This window comes from Mizuhopecten yessoensis, unplaced genomic scaffold, assembly GCF_002113885.1.
Source record: "Mizuhopecten yessoensis strain PY_sf001 unplaced genomic scaffold, ASM211388v2 scaffold7141, whole genome shotgun sequence".
Lineage (NCBI taxonomy): Eukaryota > Metazoa > Mollusca > Bivalvia > Pectinida > Pectinidae > Mizuhopecten > Mizuhopecten yessoensis.
Window position 1 is genome coordinate 186803 of NW_018406901.1, and position 24908 is coordinate 211710.

Sequence of the window (24908 nt, forward strand, 5' to 3'; positions counted from 1 at the left end):
AAAGACCTTTAATGTGTGTGTGTTTTTATTACTCATTATACTTCAGTTTTAATCACACTTTGAGTGAAAAAAATATGTTTTTGTTTATTCTTTCTTCGTCATAATTTGAAAGAGTCGTATATCAATTGTCATTCAGTAATAAACCATTATAAGTAAAATTACTGCAGCATTCCTAAAAAGATGTGGACGAGTCTTCTGCAAGTAGTGAATGCTCTACCAAACAGTTATTTTGTGTCAGTGATTAAAAAATATGAGCAAAATTGGTGAATTCTTGTAAATTGACCTTTTATAAAAACGCAAAGACTATCTTAATTATCAGCGAAAACATTTTTCTAAAGCTGTTATCGGCAGCTTTTGACTTTTGTTTATCGACGAACAGTACAGTAGTAGGTGTGACGTTCGTACAATATATATTTTTTTATATAGTCTTTGAAATACACATTTATTGTATAGTTTTTTTAAGTACAATATTTTCATACATTTGCGTTGACTGTTTTTTGAGGTATGACAACTTATTCAGTTGAAATTTATTTTACTACGCCTTTTGTTCTTTGTGTTACAAACTAATGGCGGTGGAATTTTATTTCAGAGATTAAGTCACCACATTTTGCAAATCATTTCACGGAAAAATACGAAAAACGTCAATAAATTATTTTTCATGGTATCCATTTAATTTCAGTGGCGCAATAATTGGTTCCATGAAAATTCAAAGAAATTATATAGAGATGCGTTAAAAATAAGGTAAATCCGGGCAAATTGCGAATACTTTTGGCACGAAGCTGTAATTTTCAATCACGTCACAATTAAATGACGTCACTGAGCACAAACTCACCTCCATGCTTGACGCCAATTCGTCATGCATGAGTTTGAGCGAAAGGTAAAATGTTTTGCTCACTTCTGCTTAAATTTTAAAAAAAATGTCATCTGATACACGAAACCTTCTCCTTCGGCTAAAGTGTAAGTTTATAAAAATAATGCTCCGAGGAATATAACTAACCACCTTCGTCTGGCGATCCGAGTAGTATATTCCTTCAAGCAATGTACCGCATACTTGCATCTTTTCCCTCTGGAGAAAAATATACCTACTGCCAACAGAAATCATCTGGAAGGAAAAATACTCCAAATGTTTACTTCATTGTTGAAGTCTTACCACTTCAAGATATAATTACCTTTCTTTGTCTCATTTAACATTTACACAACATCAGTGTCATTTAATTAACAATTTCTTAATTATCAAAAGATCCGTTTTATTTTTTATTTCAAGCGGCTGTGCATGGTAAATGCAGTATTTGATGCAGATATTTTAATGACTACAATTTCTTGTATCAGTATTTCCATCTTGTTATCAATTCATTTATTTGTATCAAAACAACGTTTTCTTTACCACTGACATCAAAGTCAGACCTAAAACGATTCAATCGAGCACAAATGTATTAATGGTTATTTCTTCATGATAACGTGAATATTTCCTATCTAAATTTTAAAAAAAATATCGTGTTAGATTTTACTCAATCAAAATTGATTTATTCTGTAATGAGTTTTCCCTACTGATTTTTTTTATCTTTATTTCTCTTAAAAAAATACACAAAAAATGGCGATAATTCGCATTTTTCCCTTTTCCCATCTTTCGACGCCCACTTTTTTGACGGACAGGTAATGTATGCACATTTGCCTACTTACTATGCACACATTCTCATTACCTATGCACACTCTAGGAAATACTCGATGCTGATTGGTCAAGTGGCGTGTGAATTGTGCATAACTAATGACTCCACGTGGGGTTCTTGAGTCGATAGCCAGCTGTTGAGTTGACCAATCACTCGCGCCCAAATATGGCAAATGTATTTGCCTCCTGCTTTTGTTATTTGCGGAATAATAACGCGTGTTGAATTATACTGTGTGTGGCATTTTACAAGGCAGTTCACACGGGCACATACACATAGAGAGGTTGAGTCTGTGCATTCGGTAGGGAATTTACATCATATATCGTCAAAATACCCGGATTTTCATCATCAAATTGTGCTTCAAGTTGTTCACCAGGCTGTACCCCGGGTCTAGGGTTCATGTGGATGTTACACACGACGGAATATGATTTGATGGATTACCGATAAAGGCAGATTCGCGGGTCGACCTCGAGCCGTGCTGTGTGTAGCGACTGGTCGATCGCAGTACATTCCATGCAGACGTCGTTTCCTATGTTTTTTGTATGTGTAGAGTCATTCTAGTGTGGGATTGTATGAACAGTACAATCTAAATGAAGACTGGTGTAATTTTTGGGATATAATTTATACTAACAAACCCAGCGATGTATCCTAATCGCCACCCGGTAAGTGGACCGACACTGCGTTGTTCAGCCCAGCGTAGCACGTTTTTGCTTTCTGTTTACTTGCGACTCTCTTTGTTCATGAATGGCGGGTCTGGCCCTGCCTCGGCGCGCTCGAGGACCCCAGGCTCATTTTTCGTATATTCCGTTCCCTTTATGACCTCATTTTTTTGCTATGTATATTATCATTGTCGTGTACTGTTGTTTCAGACGCCGCATCAACCCGGCCAGCCGTTCAAATTTACGGTGGCGGAATCGTGCGATCGAATAAAAGAGGAATTCAGCTTTCTGCAAGCCCAATATCACAGGTACAACGTCATACGATTAGCTCCAATTAGACGCGTTCGTATAATAAAATACAGGCACATATTGACTACGTATATGTAAATGTGTTTGTGTCTCGTTTGCCTGCCTAGTCGTTGTACTGAAAACGACACTAGCATAGTTTTATATATATATGCCCTGTATATGACACTTGACTGTCTTGAGTCACATAACCCAGATTGGATGCAATTGATCTGTAAGCAAACAGTTAATGATTGAATGTTTTTCAAGAGGCCGAATAAGGTGATAATTTTGTTTTGTTTTTCATGTGTAGTTTAAAAATGGAATGTGAGAAACTGGCCCAGGAAAAGACAGAAATGCAACGACACTATGTCATGGTAAGTTCACACGCAGTCAACCGTGACCCCGTTAAGAATATTTAAACTATTTTACTTTGATCTAGACTGGTGAAAATCCCTACTCTAAATGGTTGTAAAAAGGTCCCAGATAAGATTTATACAAATTATCTAACATGCATTTTTTTAAATAGCATCTCATAAACACCCCAAAACGATTTCACTTTTATACAAACTTTATGTAACATACACATCCCCAGACACTTTAAAACACTGTTTTTTTGTCTGTAAAAAAATGTATATTTGGAATGCCGTTGTAAAGGGAAGCTTGTATATATCGTCTGTGCAGTGTGCGCGTGTAAAGCTTGGCTGGTAGTGAAGGCACGTAAGGTAAATTGATTCGGTCTAATTGAATTAATTTTAGTCCCCTGTGATATCACTAGGGTCGTGGCCTGTTAACTGGCTGTAACATGAAATGATGTGACTCACTCACATTCTAGGAGCGATGTGTTTAATTTACACACAGAAAAATCACTGTAGACTAGGCAGCTAAGCTTAAGCTGAATTTACTGACAATACAGGTACACAGGGGCGAGCTAATGTCTCGATTATTGCTCTCTAGTTATGTAATTACTTGGTGCTAGCTGACACCGCTTTCAAGGCCAAACAAATCTGTTTCAAGTTTCACCACTCTTCATTTGTTTAATGTTCCTACTGTAGGGACGTTTAATTTAAGAGTCTGGATAATTGTAGGATAAACAGAAGATTTTTTAAAAATTAAACGGCATCTGCACCCATCTTTCATATTGAAATGCATTTTAACCAGTACATATCATTTTAGTTCAAAAAACCCACAACATAACATTGGTATGGCCTCATCGTTTTGTTGGGTGAAGATCAAATATCAACCTCGTTATGTTTTGTTTTTGCATACATTATATTTATCATTGTATTTATCACTGAGGGGAAAAAAATCCATATAAATTAAATTTGTTTCAACAGATCAATAATATCTGGTTATTAAAAAAACACTTTATATAAATCAATAAAATTTAAATGTATGCTAATTAGTAAGTGATTATTAATATTTTTTTCAGTATTACGAGATGTCCTATGGATTAAATGTGGAAATGCATAAACAGGTGAGTTACGTTAATCGTTACAGGTAACACAGGTGTAAGCTACACAGGTAAGCAGATATCTAGATACTGTGTCGATGCATAAATAGACTCGCACAACTAAAGGTGATACACATTTTTTTGCCGATAAGGGCTCCCCCATACAAACTAATCGCCATCTAGGCATGCCTTAGGTCACATGGTCTAGGTATACACTTGATAACATTGCGGGTAATGCGATCTCTAAATGACTGCACTTAGCGTTTTGTAACTGGTCGAGTTAGGGGTGTTTTATCAGTATTAGAGCACAGGGTTGAGGAAACTAGAGATTTTAGCCCCCCTCCACTTCAAATCAAAAAGGGTTCATTTAATCCCCCCATAGATTTATGTGAGACTTTCTAGAATTATTATTAAGCTTTCAAAATAAAATAAAAAGATTAAGAACCCTCCCATGATGACTTGACAGTATGATCAAATTTACAGATGCTGTTGTGTTGCGGTCCCTTGGGTTTCAATCCTCGACTCCTCCCATATTTCAAATCTGCCCTTTGTGTGTCACGGAAGTGACTGACTGGGGTCACACAATGGCCCTGTTCTCTCGGGGACAACAGTCAGAACCCATTTTTTTCTATGAGGGTGTGTCACATCTTTTTTTATTTGTAAAAGAGGTGGTGAAACTCCTGCTGGTATGCTGTGAGTCACATGTAACAGAGAAAATCTCCACTCCAGACAACATATGTATATACATATATACAAGAGAAAGAGATAATTTTTCTCCTATCTGGCCTGCGATTACATGGTGGTATTCGTGTGTAATGGATAGGCCCGACTCCTGACTGGAATACCTCTAGATCTCTTGTACAAGTGTAATTGGGCTGTGATAAGTTTTTCAATATCCTGAGGAGGCGTGGCCTAATGCACCAAGGGGGCGGAGCTACAGTCTGTGTTGATACAGAACATTTGCAAACACATGATCATGCTCTCTCCATCAATCAATAACCTGGTCCAGGCAGCACAAAGCTGGACATTTGAGAGGGTAAGCTGGGCTACAGATCTCGGCTCTGATCTGTGAAGTAGGTTATATTGGTGTAGTGCACAGCTGGTGCCCACATACCTGAGGACAGCAGGCACCCTTATTTACATCAGTGCTTACAGCAGAAAACATGAGTACTTACAGCAGAATATTTGACATGGATATATAAAATTACATCATATTACAGCTGAATATTTAAATCATTCTTACAGCAGATTATTTAGATCTTCCTTACAGCAGATTATTCAGATTGTCCTTACAGCAGATTATTTAGATCTTCCTTACAGCAGATTGTTTACATCATCCTTACAGCAGATTGTTTAGACCGTCCTTACAGCAGATTGTTCAGATCTTCCTTACAGCAGATTGTTCAGATTGTCCTTACAGCAGATTGTTTACATCGTCCTTACAGCAGATTGTTGAGATCATCCTTACAGCAGATTATTTAGATCATCCTTACAGCAGATTGTTTAGATTATCCTTACAGCATATTATTTAGATCATCGTTACAGCAGAGTATGTAGATCTTCGTTACAGCATAGTATGTAGATCTTCGTTACAGCAGAGTATGTAGATAGTCCTTACAGCAGAGTATGTAGATCGTCCTTACAGCAGATTATTTAGATCGTCCTAACAGCAGAATATGTAGATTGTCCTTACAGCAGATTATTTAGATCATCCTCACAACAATATTTTGCATCAATTACTCTGCAGAAGAATATTTGCATCTTTATTTAATACAACAGAAAATATACATCTTGTGCAACAATATTAACATCTTTACAGCAAAATATTTAAATCAATCTTACAGCAATCTTTACAGATATTTACACCATCATCTGCTGGAAACATCAGAACAAAAAAGAACGGCCCCACTTCCATCAAACATCGCTGAATCTCTATCACATAAATCAACTGTCAAACATTTAACACCTTCCAAGTGAAATAACAGCAGTGATCAAGGGACCGCTAAGGATAAATCTAAAATGTATAACGTACCTCTATGGATATTTATAACGACTTCTGTCCAAGCAAGCAATAAGTACGTCGCACGTCAATTATAGTCTGTCGAGCCCAAAATAAAGGAGCAATCTTCGTAGGTTTGGCATTTTCAACTTTTAACATTTTACTTGCTTTAGAAGACTTCCTTTTACAAATGACATTTTCATTGTAGTAAGAAATGGTTGTTTGTGAATAAGAGGGGGGGGCGGGGAAAGAAGACTTTTTTATGATTTTGAATGATCTCCTGGGCGATGTTAGACATGGACACTACTAATACAACTCGATTGGGACTCCCGACTGTCTCTTCAATGGAACGTGTGAATAAAATATGTTTATCCACATCAGATACTACACATGTACACATTGACATCAGGAACATGAGCAGATATTTATTTGTCCAGAGATCTGCTGTTAACCCTTTCACCACTGTAGACCATAATGGACTCGTCCAGATCAATGCATGGGAGCTCGAGAGTCTAGATCTACTAGAGTTGTATAGGAGTGAAAGGGTTACAACTAAAGATTGGCATCTGCAGCAAAGAATTGTGAAGTTGAGGACTCAAACTAATTTTTTTTATGTGTACAAAAGTAAAAGGTAAAGAAAAATCATTTTGGTATGTACATCATTAACAACTCATCTTATAGACGGCAGTCTCCAGAAGTTCCTTAAACTACTTTTCAAGATTGTGTAGTACTGGATCAATACAACTGATGCTGCTGTCCTGGATACAGTGTATTCTTCTTTCCATTCATTAACTCGGCCTTGTTACCAGCAAGTGTGAACACATCAATTCATTGGCCGCTGCCATTCTGCCGGGAATTGATGTAGTGAACGGGGCAGTTTGAGGCAGATTGTGTCTTTTAATTGGATGTGGATTCGTTCCTTAGTGACTTGTCTTAGACACTAGGTGCCACGCTGCTGTTGGTGGCTTCTCCTCGGTGCTAGCTGGCTGGACACGGACTAGACTAGCTCAGCGCCCCAAAGGGTCAATAACTTCTATTCTGTACTGATTATCAAAAGTACAATTACATATTGATTGATTTGGACATTAGTGGACGCAGATTCCATTAATGGGAAGGGACATTCGGGACCAAATTCGGTGGATAGAGACGGATCTCCATAATGATGAATATCGATAGATCCTAGAAGTGGGGCGCTGGTGGATACAGGGTGTCCTAGAAGTGGGGCATTGGTGGATACAGGGGGTCCTAGAAGAGGGGCGTTGGTGGATACAGGGTGTCCTAGCAGTGGGGCATTGGTGGATACAGGGTGACCTAGAAGTGGGGCGTTGGTGGATACAGGATGACCTAGAAGTGGGGCGGTGGTGGATACAGGGTGTCCTAGAAGTGGGGTTCTGGTGGATAGAGGGTGTCTTAGAAGTGGAGAGTTGGTGGATACAGGATGTCCTAGAAGTGGGACATTGGTGGATACAGGGTGTCCTAGAAGTGGGGTTCTGGTGGATAGAGGGTGTCTTAGAAGTGGAGAGTTGGTGGATACAGGATGTCCTAGAAGTGGGACATTGGTGGATACAGGGTGTCCTAGGAGTGGGGCGTTGGTGGATACAGGGTGTCCTAGAAGTGGGGCCTTGGTGGATACAGGGTGTCCTAGAAGTGGGTCGTTGGTGGATACAGGATGTCCTAGAAGTGGGGCGTTGGTGGATACAGGGTGTCTTAGAAGTGGGGCATTGGTGGATACAGTGTGTCCTAGAAGTGGGGCGTTGGTGGATACAGGCTGTCCTAGAAGAGGGGCGTTGGTGGATACAGGGTGTCTTAGAAGTGGGGCATTGGTGGATACAGGGTGACCTAGAAGTGGGGCGTTGGTGGATACAGGATGACCTAGAAGTGGGGCGGTGGTGGATACAGGGTGTCCTAGAAGTGGGGCGTTGGTGGATACAGGCTGTCCTAGAAGAGGGGCGTTGGTGGATACAGGGTGTCCTAGCAGTGGGGCATTGGTGGATACAGGGTGACCTAGAAGTGGGGCGTTGGTGGATACAGGGTGTCCTAGCAGTGGGGCATTGGTGGATACAGGGTGACCTAGAAGTGGGGCGTTGGTGGATACAGGCTGTCCTAGAAGAGGGGCGTTGGTGGATACAGGGTGTCTTAGAAGTGGGGCATTGGTGGATACAGGGGGTCCTAGAAGTGGGGCGTTGGTGGATAAAGGGTATCCTAGGAGTGGGGCGTTGGTGGATACAGGGTGTCTTAGAAGTGGGGCATTGGTGGATACAGGATGTCCTAGAAGTGGGACATTGGTGGATACAGGGTGTCCTAGAAGTGGGGTTTTGGTCGATACAATCGGATCCCGTTAATTGGACATCAGTGATCTTGAATAATGGAAAAATTCTTTATGTTGTTATGCATTTAGGAAACCTCTTTCTTTTCAGCGGGTTATATTAGTTTTTCCCTTTAGTCCTGTGTATTAATTGACTTTGTTCATTAGGAAAACTTGTTATAAATAGGTGTGATACTATAGTTTACAGGTAATTTAATATCACATAAGATATGGACCACTGATATCATCCTGGTAACCATGGTTACAGGTACCTCCAGCCCCCTCTACTTGGGATTTTCGACTAGAAATTGTCAGAGTTGTGACTCGCAGGAAGACATTTCATCTGACCAAGGACCAAAGGCTGATCGGAGAAGTGCATGATTGTAAAAATGTCTGGAGATGATGAAAAACAGCTAAACATAATGTGGAATTGGCATTTTGCATTTATCTAGCTAGTCGCAGATGTTGGGGACTTTCAATTATTTCTCGACATGGTGCCCAATAGGGAATATACCAGCCCTATCTTATCGATTTGTGGTGACATTTTAAAAGGATAATGCCATCTCATTGTTGATGACACTCCTGTGCTAACATGTTGTAAACCCAATCTTGTCTAAACATCGACTCTGTTCTAAAAATAGGGTATTTCCTTTAATTACACAATTGAATTGGAAGAAAGCTGTTTGATGGGTTAGGGATTACTAAGAATCCACCAATACACTGGAATGAACCTCTGTAAATCACTACCATACAAATACTGTGTTGTAACCACAAAACGTCTCATTTTTTATACGGTGTGTGCTGATATCTTACAAAAGATGATTGTAAACCCTTTAATTGTCCACCTGTGCAGGTTTGTGAAAAGAACAGACATGCTTTTTCCCACTTCATGATTGTATGAGGCAACTCTTCAAAATCATGGATTTCTCCTGACTATCGCTTTTATTATATAGACATTACAGGGATGTAACCAGGACTTTGAGTATGTGGAAGCATACGAAGCGCGAGTAGGGGGTGGGTTCGGGAGGGGGGTTACCCCCTCCTGAGTTTGAGGGGTTCGGGAGGGGGGGGGGGCCAAATTGGCCCCACCCACCCCCGAGATTTTTTTTGAATCTTGAACCCATTCTGGTGCAGTTTGAGACATGAAATACTTATCATTTTCATATTTGGCTTGTAGTATTTTTTGATCAAATGCGTAATAATTAGTTCCATATGAACAAGGAACATTTTCGTTAAATAGTCAATAAAAAAAACAATAACAATGAGATAATGAATTTACTGAGGGCCAAGGATTATATGAGTTGTTAAAGTTCATCACATATAGTTCTACGATGTGATCCTTGTTAAAATTATACTTGAAAAAATTGCGTGGAAGCCTGTGCGTCCGTGCATACGCCTGGTTACGTCCTTGCATTAGGGAAACCCAAGTTTGATCTTCTGCCCCACTCTCTGCAACACTCGGATTTCCATCTTTTCTTTTTTTCCTTTCGGCTCTTTTTTCGTCAGCACTTCCCAAAGCACTCCTGGTGAGTCATTTGTTGTAAAATGTCGTATAGTGTGACGGCGGATGGAGCGTACCACTACCATGTCCGTGTTGTGACATTTTAGCGAAGTAGCATTATAAAGTGGCCCATAAGTGACCCTGTCATCATTGGAAACCATCAGTGCATTACTTTTAAAATAGCAAGAACACAAAATCCTGGAAAAACCAACACATATATAGTTTTACCAAATATGTGCAAAGTTAAGTGATCTGTAGCTTCATTTACTTGTGTTTCTTGCATATCACTTGATTTGGCAGGTGACGAGGAAATTACATGCAACTTTCATCTAATAATTAAATAATGGACAGATTATTACCCATATAAAGGCTACGGTTACCAGAGCAATATATTATAGATTCAAACGCAATAAGAAATGAAAATAGAACGTGCCCAAAAAGCTGTTGGCATTTGTGAAGCGAGTTTGACGGAGAACCATTTGATGTCAGTCTTACTAAATGGTGTTTTATAACCAAATTGTATCATGTATGACTGCTGAATTCCCAGGAGGTTTCCATTTGTGTGCATTTAAACAGATCGCGGTTTGCGCGACTTGTTTATCCCAGTCGCTGGATTAGCTGTAGCCGTAGCCCTAGGAAGCATGTGGAAATACATTCCATTAAGACTATCGATTGCCGAGGAAGGCAGCCAACCTACTTCATTTTATTTCCGAGTTAAAAAACCCACACTTCTTACAGAATACATCAACCTTTTGTGATTGAACAAGCATTAAAACCCAATTCTCAAAGATCAAATTTTTAACTCGCATTGGAAGATTCGGCTATATAAAACCTGTAGGTTTCCGCTGAGATACAGACCTGATCAAAGCAGCATTCATTTTACCGTTACATACCCAAGGGTTAATGAAAATGTTTTGAAATACAGTGCAAGTAGCTACACCAGTCTCCCAGAAGGACCAGTCGCAGCGTATGCAGACCATTCCATTTCAGTATTTGATTAAGATGGTGGACGATGCTGTTACATCTCCATTTAAGACATTGCAACCTAAACGTCGCTACACATAAAGAAGAACATAAAATCAATACCGCGGAATAGATTCCTCCATTTTACTGGAATTGATAATCTTTTAGAGCAAATACGATTTCCATGGAAACACGGCCCCAAAGAGGTGGCTTGTATGACAGGTCGCTGGGACGTAGATTGCCAGCCAGCCAGCTTTCATTTTTTGGTCAATAACTTTATTTAATGAAAGTTGTAATGGAAAATCGATAGAATTTTATAGCTAATATCTGATCAAACTTGCTCTCCGTCGACATGGCATTGTTGACGGATGTGGGCAAACACTTGAGGCCGTAAGAAGGCCAGATAGTCTACAATCAATAGACTAAGAAAACAAAGAAGGCCTCTTATCACGTTGTAAACTTTCAGATCTAGTGTGTGTGCTGTGTCAACACGGGACTGCAGACACTACCAATAATCCCTTTTAGGGCACCCAAGGGAAATAAAACGGTGTCGATATAGCACCCTTTCTTTATTGATATTTCAACTGTTTGCAGAAAGATCAAGATTTATATAAAAAAAAAATTATAATAGTATAGTTTCTTTTATCATAATAAATATTTTTCTAGATTGTTATTTCACAGTTGTCAAAATCTGATAAATGGCTGAAAGAAATTTGAAGCCATTCCTTTGTAATTAAAATAGTCTACATTTTTTTCTGGCATATTTGTTTAAACTTTAAAGCTTATTTCAATATGAGCCTATCCAAAAGAAAAATAAATTGCTTAAATTTCTTTAAGGACTTATGCAGTGTGAATGTAAAATGTTATTTTGAGGTATGGAAGGTGTGAAAATATTGAAGAAGTTGTGGTTTTGATTAATAGTGCAGGGGGGGTTGAATATTTTGTTGTTTTAGTCTAGTGTTGCAAAAATAATTAGCTATTAAAACTGAACCCGATTCTGTGATTTAACCCTTTCACCCCTATGTAACTTAAGTAGACTCTGCCATGCATTGATATGGATGAGTTCATTATGATTTACAGTGTGGAAAGGGTTAAAGTGTAGTTCAGATTACTAGATACATAACGAGGTAATATGCTAATTAGAAATGTACATATTGCAATCATAAATACTAAATACCTATGAAGACTTTTTAAAATTGCTTAATTGCTGTAAGATACATGAAGACAGGCTTTCTTTAAGAATCCCATTACTTAACCGATCTGCTCTGCATGCAAACCAACTTCGGCTAACTACACAAATTATCCTAGTAGCTTCTAATGCATACCAATTAGTTGATCTCGTTTCTGGTAATTTGAAACACATATTTGATAGATTTTAATTTTAGAATTGCTATTCAGCATGAGTAACTTATGTAAATATAATATGGGTTACAAAAAAAAACCTGTCTAATGTCCTAAAAGAAAAATTATATTATTAACAAGAAAGAATGGATTTAGAAATATGAAAATCATTTACTTTGATAGTACACAATAGGAAATAGAAATGGCCCATAAGTGACCCTAAACATTTAATACTTTTGTAAACATTTAATACTTTATGCATACCTTGTATTATATTGTAATTATCTGCAATTATTCTTAAGCAGGTCATGAATATATGCATGTGAAATAATTTTCTGATGTAAGGATGATTTTTTTCTTGTGGTTTTATGCCTTGGTGTAATGCATAACAGCAGGCCAAACAAAATAATTGTTGTGTAGGGTAGGGGCCTCAACAATACCTTGATAGAAACAAGGGTAGGGGCCTCAACAATACCTTGATAGAAACAAGGGTAGGGGCCTCAACAATACCTTGATAGAAACAAGGGTAGGGGATTAGTCAATACCTAGATAGAAACAAGGGTAGGGGACTCAACAATACCTTGATAGAAACAAGGGTAGGGGACTCAACAGAACCTAGAAAGAAACAAGGGTCCTCACCAGTACCTAGATAGAAACAAGGGAAGGGCCACGACAATACCCGGTGTTGTTGACTATAATATTACTTGTCGTGATGTTGTTGGTTTTTGAAGTTCATTGTCAACTATGTATTTCAGTCATGTTCCCATGAAAACAACACCACTTCAGAGCAACTTGAAAAATTCCAGTAAAAACAGCCGGAAAATTCTCAAGTAGCAGATGAAATTAGAATGAGATAGTTACGATGTGTACTTATGATTGTATAAAACATGGCTACAGGACTTTGCTGTCAAATGTGATATTTGATATCGGGAACAGGACATAGTATGAAATTGCCGGACATCATGTTGATACACTTTGAAATGGAAAAATTCTCCTAACAATTAACTATATATAATTCATTTAAAAAACCCTGAAATTTGTAGTTTTTTGTTGCTGAAAAAACTAGATTGTTGTAATAGATAAGGGGGATGTCACCTATAGTATTGTATAGAGTAAAACCTGTCCAATCTGACCTGGTTATTGTGACATACTGTCATATCCAACATGTAATTTGTTGATTCCCACAGGGTGTCGGATTGGAGAGGTTTCTCTGTAACATGTAACTTTTAGTATTTTAATGTGTACCTGGATTTCATTTGCGATAATTAATGCTCTTTTCTTGCTTTTTTCAGACTGAAATTGCTAAGAGGCTGAATGCTATTTGTGCTCAGGTCATTCCATTTCTCTCTCAGGAGGTAAGTTGAAGTTTACACATTCAGATTATTCCATTTCTGTCTCGGGTGAGGGTAAACTCCCACCTTTACTAAGGGTATTCCATTTCTGTCTTGGGATAGGGGAGGGGTTTTAAATTAAACTCCCACTTTCAGGTTATTCCATTTCTGTCTCCAATGTAAATTCTGTTGTGTAAACATTTGTTATTTTACGTGCTATATATCCTGCTCTGAAAACTCCACATTCCCCTTTTTGAAAAGCATGTTAACAGATGCATGCCCTGTCATGTGAAAGTAAGAAACCCAAATTTATGACAAAATTGGTCAAACCTGTACTCAGTACACCAAAACATGGTCAAGTCACTTTAAAGAAGGAAGTAATTGAATTTTCTGGTGTCCTTGAAATAAAAAATTAAAAGCAAAGTTAATGATATTTTTGAAGCAAATTGATGTTTTTCATCTCGGAATGTTCGTTCTAATTAAGCAGTCCTTTGTTGCAAATATGAATCTAAGCTTCTGATTACGTTATGCAGACGTATGTTGTAAATAACTAGTCAAATTTGATACAGGGAAGTTATGATGTATTTGTACTATTATATATGCACAACTTGTAGATTTAATGAATCACGTTTTAGATTCCCTGTTTGGTGGACAAAGTATTAATGTTGATTCGGTGTATAATGATTTATGGTGGTCGGCTAGGTAGACGCCCTTGAGGTTATTAGGGTTGATGATGGGGAGCAGGTGCTGGCCTCGAGCCTGGTTAGTGGGGAGGTGAGACCTGTCCAGACCAATTCGTGTCCTGTCCCCCAGACATCAGCCCAAGTACCCCTCCCCACAGCCTTCTACAACATCCTAGACGGGTCCAATTATATTTATCACTCCCTGTAATTACTTAGGAATGGTACAGATATGGCGGTGGCGTGGATGTTTACGTTTGGTTGGATTGGAGCTCAATAGAGAAGACTGATCTGTAGAAGGGGATGGTACCGATAGGAAGGGGTGGGGTANACAGCTAGCTGGTCACATTCAATTATCTGTCCATTGCAAGTCATTGTAATTAACTGGAATTTGTATAATAGATTCCACATTCCTGCGATACATTTGTTTACTTTAGAAACTAATATATACAAGAAGATAATTATAAAATTATAGTCAGGAGGCTACAATGAAATTCTTGTATGAAAAGGTCAGTTTAAACCTTGCCCATAAATAAATACTCCCCCCATCCCCCACCAAACCTCAAACACCCAGCCCCTTCAGTAAGGTGTATTCAAGAAGTGCTAGACAAACTATTCCAAGTGTTCTCTTTATGGACCAAAAACAAACACTTTAATCCTTATCGGATATCGGATACATGTATATTTCAATATACAGACCATATTTGGTAAAGAGCATGTATTGCAATAGATATATTCCTTTGATATTTCCAAATATAGTGCGACACCTTTTAAATGGGGAAAACAAAATAAAGTGAAAAAATAGATTTTGATGTAATTATCTGCAACACTGGAGAACAAAGAAATATGACATTTGTATAAAGATAGAATTGATTGAGTTATTGGATACTAACCCGTGTCAATATTGGGATTTAGTGTTCTGGACTGAGCAAATATAGCCGTACGCTACAATTGTGTGCTCGTACCAACATCAACCACGCAATTATGTCAATATTTACTCTAGTCATATTTAAACAGACTTTATTACAGTGCTATATAATTATGCTCGTTACCGATTTGTAGCCATATAGATGTCATTTGTAGTATTTAAATTAGCGGTACAAATATACGAGCTTTCTAGGTATCGTATAGCCGAGTAAAGTGTTGGAGTGATTGAGAGAAGTGCACTTGTATTGTACTCGCAATCAATTAGCTATCGTAGATGAATTATGTTTGTTCAGACTTTGGACACAAAACTATGGTTTTCCATGCTGAATTGAAAATGGAAATAAGGTACTTCATGGTTTCCCATTAAAAATTAACATTGAATTTATGAAACGTAACTTATGTTGTTTTTTTATTAACACTTACCACCACTTTTCGTATTTAAAATACTAGCTCAGACAGATTAAAAATATTCTACAAGTATGATGCATATATTTACATAGAACTAGTCCTAACTTGAAATCTACACTCTTTAAGGTCATCTGGCTATTCAAACTGTAGGGTACTTTACCACTTCCTGTTCAATTTTATTACCAAATCACGTTCCTGTCTAAGTTATCACCATAAAAAGTTTCAAGATGACACAGGTTCGTGGCTTTCCCTGCAAACTTGCCATCAAATAATAGGTAGCTTTTTGTTGACCATTACAAGTTACTACCATATAAGGTCATTTGTAGTTACCCATTAAAGTTTACCGCCATATAAGGTAAAATTGTGTTTTGTGTCATTTCAGCATCAGCAGCAAGTGGCGGCAGCAGTAGAAAGAGCCAAACAGGTGACTATGACCGAACTCAATGCCATCATTGGGGTAAGTGATCTCCCCCTGATGTTTGAGTTTATATTGTAAACAAACTTACGTTAGCGTAACTCTATTTCATTTATTGCCACAGACAGATTCTGTTAAAATAAAAGTAAAATGAAATATCGTAAAGAAATGGGAAAAAATAATTCATATAACTTTTTTTTTTTATCAACAAAAATAGATAAAAAGTGGCCGATAGAGGCTCTTACTCGGTCAAACTTTTAATTGTGTTGTTAAGTTCTTTTTTCGGATACAGGATTATTTGGTTTGGGGGGTAAAAGTGAGAATATTATTTTAGCAGTTTACCTGAATAAATCAAAATCTGTGCTGATAAATACTGACATCTGTTGACATAAGTTTGTTTACTGTTATGACTGAGATTACGAAAACAATTTACTCCATGTTTTGGCTGTGCATGTTATAAGCAATTACATGGATCCATGTTATTTCAACATTTATTTTTGCACTGTCCGTTTTTTTTTAATGTATATTGACTACGCAATGGCAGCAAGAAATGCAATCCTGGATTCTGCAGGAAGTTGTTTTAACATTTGGACAAATCTATGTGTACACACCAAAAATTCAATTCCAATAGCCAGACAGATGGGGGGGGGGGGGGGGGGGGGGGAGGATATTTGTAGTAAATGCATGGTAGCAGAAAAATCAATGCACAACCTTATTTTATCAATATGCCCTATATTCAATCATTTCTACTAGAAAACTTGAGTTATATATATGGGTTGTCGATATGACTTCGCATGTTTCGACAAATTGACTACAGGGCATCTATTTTCTTATTATTTTTTTCGACAGCCATCTGCTTTAACGGAAGTTTACATTAACCTGTTAAACTTTGCAGCTGCAAGATTGTCATCACTCAAATCAATGGGTGTCTGGTTATAATTTTTTGTGGATTTCAATGAAACTAAATTTTCGTGGGTGTAGAAAAAATCTCTTTATATATCGTTAATATATATATATATATATATATAAACATAAAGTTTGTGTATCAACTTTTGATGATTTTCAGAGTTTTATAGTTCATGTATTACCTGTTTATATGTGTATATTACCTGTTAATTAAATTGGAAACTTTCATGATGTCATCATTGCGTACAACACAGTGTTTGTTTATTTGGGTGTTACCTGTGTTTATGTTTGTGCGTCACCTGTTAATTAGGCAGAAAATGCCCAGAATGTCGTTGTGTGTCAAATGTTGTTTGTTCATACATGTTTTTTCACCTGTGTTGTTTATATTTGTACGCTACCTGTGTTGTCTTGGATGGAAAACTTTCAGGATGTATATGTTGTGATTCGTTACAGCAGCAAATGCAGGCTGGCCAACATTTAGCAGGGGCACATGCCCATGGGGCGCCACCCTTCCCGATGCCACCCCACCCCCCGGGACTCCAGCCTCCAGGACTGCCGTCTAGTACAGCGTCGACTCTCCTCGCCCTCACTGGCCACAGCGCTCTTGGGCTCTCTACACACCTCAACTCACTCAAGGAGGAAAAAGGTAGGTAAAGGGCCATACAGGGTCAATGAATGGGGATTTGGTCAGAGTAAAATTAGTACTGTTCAAATCTTCATTCCTGCATAACTGATACTTGTATATGTACTGCAAAGAAATACAAAAAAAAAACGGAACACATGTTCTTTCATTTCACACACTGCATAGAAATTGTTTTTTTGGCCTGATGAGTCCAGATATGTATTTGATTGTTGGTTTGTGTGCCAACATCAAACGTGATACTGCAATCAAATGTCCAGAATTTTGGCACTATAAAGAGGGCTGGCAATATATGGAAAGATCGTTATAAAGGATTTTTTTTGAAGGAAAATGGGGCATTTTAGAAAAACGGTGTCACTAAGTGAGGCGACAGTCCAAACTTGCGTTCTAACAAAATTTTGCTTCTGACTTCAAGCCCAACAGGCATTAAGATTAAATTTTTATGAAGTGGAAATTATTTTTTCTCGTTTTATGTAAGAAATTATCTGTCAAAAATGTATCTTGTTGTTTTGTTCTTGAAAACAAATATTCAACCAAATAATAGGTTATGGTGAATAGGTCAGTATGAATTATTCGTAGAAATCACGCCATTCGGTTAATTGGATAGACGGGTACCCTTATAAGTGACGACACACCAGTACTGCTTTGTCTGTTAATTGGATGAATCATTTAGGATTTTGTGTCGTCCGTGTCGTTTTTTGACATACGTATTACATCGGTGTGTGACTGTTTGGAATGATTTATGTATATACGTATGAATTCTGATTGTTTGTTTTCCATTTTTCCTTTCATTTTTCCTGATGGGCAAACAGATGAAAAACATGTAAGTAAAATTCTTCAATATTTTCCTCATTTTCCTATTGGTTTGTACATATAGCAAAATCCAAAAGGTACACTTTAGAAAAGAAAAAATAACAAAACAAGAATGGCTTTCAAGGAAATTAAAAGCTTCCTGCCAATAATTACTCGCTAATTTTGCATTAAGCCTTCTATAATCTTTTTAAGTCGAGTAATCCATTGTTTAATGATCGGAAGAATTAATAATTTGATATGATTTATGTATATGTACATGCCTGTCTTATTCAGCAATCCTTTGGCTCAGGTACTGCAGACCATTATCAAATGATTATATGTGTGTTGGAATGGATCATTTACTTAAAAGTGATCAAGTATTATTTTCGTGTTATTTTCCCTATGGGCTGGAACGGTGTCGGGATAAGCTGTTTAATGTTGAACAGTAATCCAGAACATTGACATGTTCGATAGATTATTAAGTTCATTCAAAAACGGGGGGAAATAACGTAATAATCTCTCAAGCATCAAACCACATCAACCCAGCAGCCTCTCGCAGACACTTTGACCTGCATCAGAGCCTTTCGCCACCTTTCGTCATTGGGGAAAGAAGGCCTTATGCAAGATCTTGTCGACAGATTCGGCTGGTTTTATGACTCTGTTAGTGATAACTATTCATGTCCTGTCACCATTTTGTGTCTTCCTTGCAAAATCAAGCCGATATGATGCCATAAAATTACATTTCTCTATTTTGATCACTTGCAAAAAATGCGTCAGATGCCAGTATATTTTGACGACGATTGATAACAGTGCTTTTTCAAAATAGAGTCTATTCTGAGTTTCTCTTTATTTGCAACCGTCAAAAATAAAATTGACAGAGAAAATGAAATGCAAACTTGTGATGCGGTCGTGTGACATCCTGCATTCATTTCAGTTAAAGATGGCTGCCGAACGCATCTCTGTTCCTGACGATGATGATGTTCAGGAATGGAATCTGGAGGGCAGACACAGTAACTAAATAGACAAGAGAACATCTACTTTGCAAAACTCCACAGATTCCAAGAAAAAAACAAAATCTCAAAATGTTGCCTTTTATGTAATTATTATTGATGTATTAAATTATTAAAATTTCAAAAAATAGTAATTCTTTTTCTACAAGTTTTTTATTTAAACACTGAAGTATTTGTACTGGCATCCGGCATGAATATTTGGACGCAAGAGGCATAAAGGACATGAATAGTTTTTATAACATACCTTAAATGTACATGCTTTACTGGGGTCGTATTTCAGCACTTCTAAACAACACACAGCAAAACCACAGAGCATCATTTACTGTTGACCTTTCAACCTGGTTTTCAGGTTTGTTGGATTCCTCCCCAAAAAATGCTGAAATACGTTCACCACTAAAACTTGTATGCTTACAGGAACCTCTTCTCTTAATCATGGCATGTGTTATATGATCTAACTTTTTAGATTTTGACATGGCCTTCTGCCCATGCCATTAGAACAATTTATGTGACGTCATTGAGGTTGAATTGGCGACTCAAATGTGACAGGATATTTCAACACACACAAGGGCATAAAATCTGACAGAAGATTTCATGTTGATGCCCAGTTTGGCTTTCCTGTTGCTGGCAGTGTTTTATGTTTTCAGGATGTTTTGCAAAAATTCTTTGTAATTTATTTAAAAAAAAGAATCTTTCATCTTCGATTTTAAGATATATATTCATTTTCTGTGGCATTTATTAATGACATTTTTGATCAAAATTTTGAAAAAGACTTGTCTAAAGAGTAATTATTAGATATAACAAAGCTGAAAAATATCTTGGAATTAAGTTACACTTATTAGACAAATCAGAAATCTGTGATAAGCCTCGGGAAATTATGTAAATTGCACATTTTGACAGAAATCAGAAGCTATTTGGGCAAATTAAAGATAACTTGATCTGCAGGTTAATATATGCTACCTTACACATTATACCGCAATTTGTGTTAGTTGTCCCTTTATAGAGTTCATTTGTGTTATTGTAGGTGAAGTGATCAAAATACATGCATTTTTCTGTACCTTTCAATTGAAATGTGTCATCAGTTCTTGTGTACTTTTCATCTGGGTTATCACATAATCAAGCAAGTCTAGTTACTATTCATCGAGGTTGGTGAGACAGGTTTCTTATTCTGGCGGTCTTTTTGAAAGGTGATACAAATTTCAAAGTAACATAGCATGTATCCTAATAGAAAAGTTTAGAAATTAAATTTCTTTGGAGTCCCCCCAATTTAAAAATTGATGGCTTTTTGCACCAAAATGTTTATTATAAAATCTTCGCTACCAATTACGTTTAAAAATCTAAAAAAACGATCAAGATTTTTTTTCAGAAATTGTAGAAATTGAGATTTAGGAGTATATGTACTGAATATGTTTCGGGCTAAATATATGGTTTGGAAAAAGCATCCTTCAAAGGAGGGTACAGAATTTATTTATCAGATATTCTGCTTGATGTGTCTATAGTGGGCTAGGGTCTTGAACAATAAGATTATATTGCAACTTCATGATATTTAAGTCAGGGAAAGAAATGTAAGCTAGTAGCCAAGCACAAATTGATGGCAGAGATTCTCTCAGACTACCAGCACACAGTGTGGTTAAAATTGATTTTGTCTGTTTGTGGAAATGTTAAAATCTATGAATATTAAAACTACTACAAAAATCAATGCAATAACAATTCCTTAATTTGGAAATATGTCCATTTCATACAAAACAAGCTCTATATATGCAGACAAGAACTGAGCTGTTTTGGCCCTCACCGACTCAATTAGCTGGCTTAGACCAAAGATACTTCAGGCTGGTAAACTAACATTGACTCTGGCAGAGAAGGTTCAACTCGCATTGACATGGGCAGAGGAGGTTTAACTCGCATTGACATGGGCAGAGGAGGTTTAACTCACATTGACTCCGGCAGAGAAGGTTTAACTCGCATTGACACGGGCAGAGAAGGTTTAACTCGCATTGACACGGGCAGGGAAGGTGTAACTCACATTGACTCCGGCAGAGAAGGTTTAACTCGCATTAACATGGGCAGAGGAGATTTAACTTGCATTGACAAGGGCAGAGAAGGTTTAACTCACATTGACACTGGCAAAGAAGGTTTAGCTCACATTGACTCTGACAGAGGAGGTTTAACTCGCATTGACATGGGCAGAGGAGGTTTAACTCGCATTGACACGGACAGAGAAGGTTTAACTCGCATTGACACGGGCAGAGAAGGATTAACTCGCATTGACTCCGACAGAGAAGATTTAACTCGCATTGACATGGGCAGGGAAGGGTTAACTCGCATTGACTCTGACAGGGAAGCTTTAACTCACATCGACAGGGCAGAGAAGGGTTAATTCACATTGACACAGGCAGAAAAGGGTTAAATTGCATTGACTCTGACAGAAGGGTTAACTCGCATTGACTCGGACAGAGAAAATTTAACTCACATCGACTCAGGCAGAGAAAGGTTAATTCACATTGACAGGGCAGAGAAGGGTTAAATCGCATTGACTCTGACAGAAGGGTTAACTCACATTGACACAGGCAGAAAAGGGTTAAATTGCATCGACTCTGACAGAAGGGTTAACTAGCATTGACTCCGACAGAGAAGGGTTAATTCACATTGACAGGGCAGAGAAGGGTTAACTCTCATTTACTCACAAATGACTTGTTAACTTGTGTAAACCAGTAACTCTTATTAACTCTCATATGCGTTAGTAACTCGTATTGACTCTGGCACACAATTTAATGATGATGACTTGGATGCAGTACAGTGTAATTGTATTGACTTGGGACACCTATATAACGCATTGTGGTTCTGAATTGCAGGCTTGAATCGTAAAACAGCAGATTTCACTTTTATTGCATTTCATGAACTGAACGAAGCCCGAGTTTTTACAATATTATATTCTTGGTTGGCAAAAATTAAACGAAATTAAAAGACGATTCAATTTGTTATTGAAGAGTACATGCGCCTCGTGGTACTGGGGAAATGAGGATACGTGAAATTGGGGCGACAAATTTAAGTGTTTAAAGATGGGGTTTAATTTACATTAATGGAAATAAACAACGTTTGCTATTAATAGATGTGGAAACTTGCAATGCACTCAACACTACTAATTCAACATTATGACACTGACAAACCTGATCTTTCGCGTGTAGTAAGTTCCGAGTATTGGGCATTAGTACAGATTAGCCGATGTTACCGATATTTGTCAATCCCTCTCCATGATCCTCTTTGCATGTAGGGGTATTAAATCTATTTGGTTTCGGACTTAACTGGCTGAAGATTACCGGCTAGAGAGGCTCGGTCATGGCTCGCTGCCCAACACACTCTCTCCGTAATAGAATTTATAAGATAAATACTGCCAAGTGTTAAGATCAAACCTGTTGTTGGAAATTCAAAAGGGAAAAAATCCTGCCCTCTTCTTATTACAGTAGGTTTAGCTATTGTACAGATCACTTCAAATATTGATCGAGCACTTTACGCTAAAAATGCTTACTAACTGTTGAAAATTCTGATGTTTGCTAATGAACAATAATGATATTGACACACTTGGTATATAGTTTATTCTCCCAGGGAAATACACTTTTTACAAGTTCTTTTCGCATATAAGTATAGGGTCTTTGTTGGGAGAGACATCCAAATCTTAATTGTAAATAAAAAATCTATCTTGATTCAACTTTTTTATTTGTCAGATTTAATGTCTTTCTGGCTACAGGGAAATAGTGAAAAATCATATTTAATATTATTTTTAAACATTTCTTTATAATGTTGTCATTATTATGATGAGAAATTTTTAAATTTGAAGCGGTGCATTCCTTTTTAGGTGAAATTTAATCATTATTCACCTTACGTAAATAGTTTTCTGTTGTCGGTTCAAAAATGGCCGTAATTGTTCCAAACGTTGAATGTTGTTTTCTACTCAAGTATTTTAAAACAAAACAAAAGATTTCAATACAATAACTACTTGAAACATTTGGAATGAAAATTGCACATTATTTAACGGTCTTTACGTGGGTAAGAAAGAACACATTTAAATCTCCTGAAGGTCAAAAAGAGATTGGGCATTTATTTCTGTGTTTTACAATACAATGTAATTATTGTTAATTACAGCTACTAACAGTGTGGAGAAAGACCAGTCTTAATTTTCTCTTAAAATGCAATGTATTCAGACGGCACCGATTGGAAACGGCTGAAAAAGGAAATACAACTCAACCCTATCGCGGTCCATTTGTCTACTGCTGTTTGTCTTTCTGCGGCTTTTTGGCTTGAAATTGATAGTTTCGTGTTTCCCATTCAATTACATAGTGCTTATGTAAACATTTGCCACATTAGATCTATCCATTCTCCGTAGTTATCATAGCCGAGAAAATCAATGGACATTATGCTGCTTTTTAGACACCATTACAGTGAAAAAGTCTTTGTTAAGGACTTGACCCTCACAGCTGATTTGGAGTGTGTATATGGTCACATGACTTGTTAGATTTTAGGTAGACAACAGTTGTAACGATCATTTGATTGTTTAGAATTTTACTCGACAGCCATAATGAAAGAAATTGGGTCAAAAGTCGATGTGAAATTTTCTTACTTCTGTAATATAGCTGTTGTTTAGCAAGTAACTGAGGATTTTTGAAAAGGCTAATGATTTTAAAGAGTATTGGCTGTGGAAATTTTATTAGGTATTTCCATGGGGGCTGACCATGCTTTATGCGTCACTCACAGCGACCCGCGGGGATGTGCCGAGAGTAAACACACTGAGACAGTGTAGAATGATCGGATATTAGCTTCTTGTCTTGACAAAGGCTAGGGCAATATTTGCATTGGCCTATATGGAATATTTGTTTCATTTTCTGGCTCACAAAACTTGCTACACATAGGCCACTGTTCAAACAAGGGTAGCCAGCTCAGATATAGCCGAATATTTGAACAGAAAACCCTGACAAAACATTGCATCCTCTCGGGATGAGAACAAGTCGATTCCTATGGATTTGCCTTGTCAATTGACGCTTGTGTACATTAGGTCTTAAGTACATTGTAGAATGGATTGCCTGTAGCGCAAGGACAAGTGAATGTTTACTGCGGGAAAGGTGCCTCTAGGCTGTTTAAATTTTATTTGACAGACCAATGTTTTGATTGTATTGTTTAGCGTGTTTGTTTTCAACCACATGATATTTTGCAAACAGCTATTGACGATTATTCTATATCTTCCGACACAGTTGTAGGGACCATTAAGTAGTTAGACTTTCGATAGGTGTGGTATAGCACTGTATAGTTTTATAGGCTTAAACAGATTGAAATTCCTAGATAAAACGTTTCGCTATCTTTGACGCGCCTCAGTGTGTACACAAGATGTTGTTTCTCTCCCTGCCTGCCATCGTGTAAAATAAATACTGAGTCCACCAAACTGTTCCCCAAAATTGTTTCTAATTAATTTTTCTGTCGGGATCAGCTGAAATAAAAACTCTGAAGATGTATTTGTAATTGTACCCCTTTTAAGTAAAATAAACATGATTCAACAAAACGTTTAATGTGCCATAAATAACACAAAATCTGGGCGCTCTTACATGGCGAGAGTGAAAAGGGGGGGGGGGGGGGGACCAAAATT

At 37.4% G+C, this 24908-nt stretch overlaps 1 protein-coding gene across 9 annotated transcripts in view; it reads left to right on the forward strand.

Moving 5' to 3' along the window:
• Positions 1 to 1849: 1849 nt before the first annotated feature.
• LOC110453133 (transducin-like enhancer protein 4) overlaps positions 1850 to 24908 on the forward strand; it is a 52236-nt gene continuing 29177 nt past the window's right edge. For 5 of the 9 annotated variants that reach the window (XM_021501974.1, XM_021501978.1, XM_021501976.1 and 2 more), the window contains exons 1-8: positions 1851 to 2326; positions 2534 to 2631; positions 2922 to 2985; positions 4041 to 4085; positions 13463 to 13525; positions 15899 to 15973; positions 17291 to 17483; positions 18290 to 18300. In XM_021501974.1, the coding sequence (XP_021357649.1) occupies positions 2306 to 2326; positions 2534 to 2631; positions 2922 to 2985; positions 4041 to 4085; positions 13463 to 13525; positions 15899 to 15973; positions 17291 to 17483; positions 18290 to 18300 (570 nt within the window). In that variant the 5' untranslated portion in view covers positions 1851 to 2305. Of the gene's footprint in view, positions 2327 to 2533; positions 2632 to 2921; positions 2986 to 4040; positions 4086 to 13462; positions 13526 to 15898; positions 15974 to 17290; positions 17484 to 18289; positions 18301 to 24908 lie in introns of all 9 variants that reach the window. The other 4 variants (XM_021501975.1, XM_021501982.1, XM_021501980.1 and 1 more) reach the window with 3 other exon arrangements.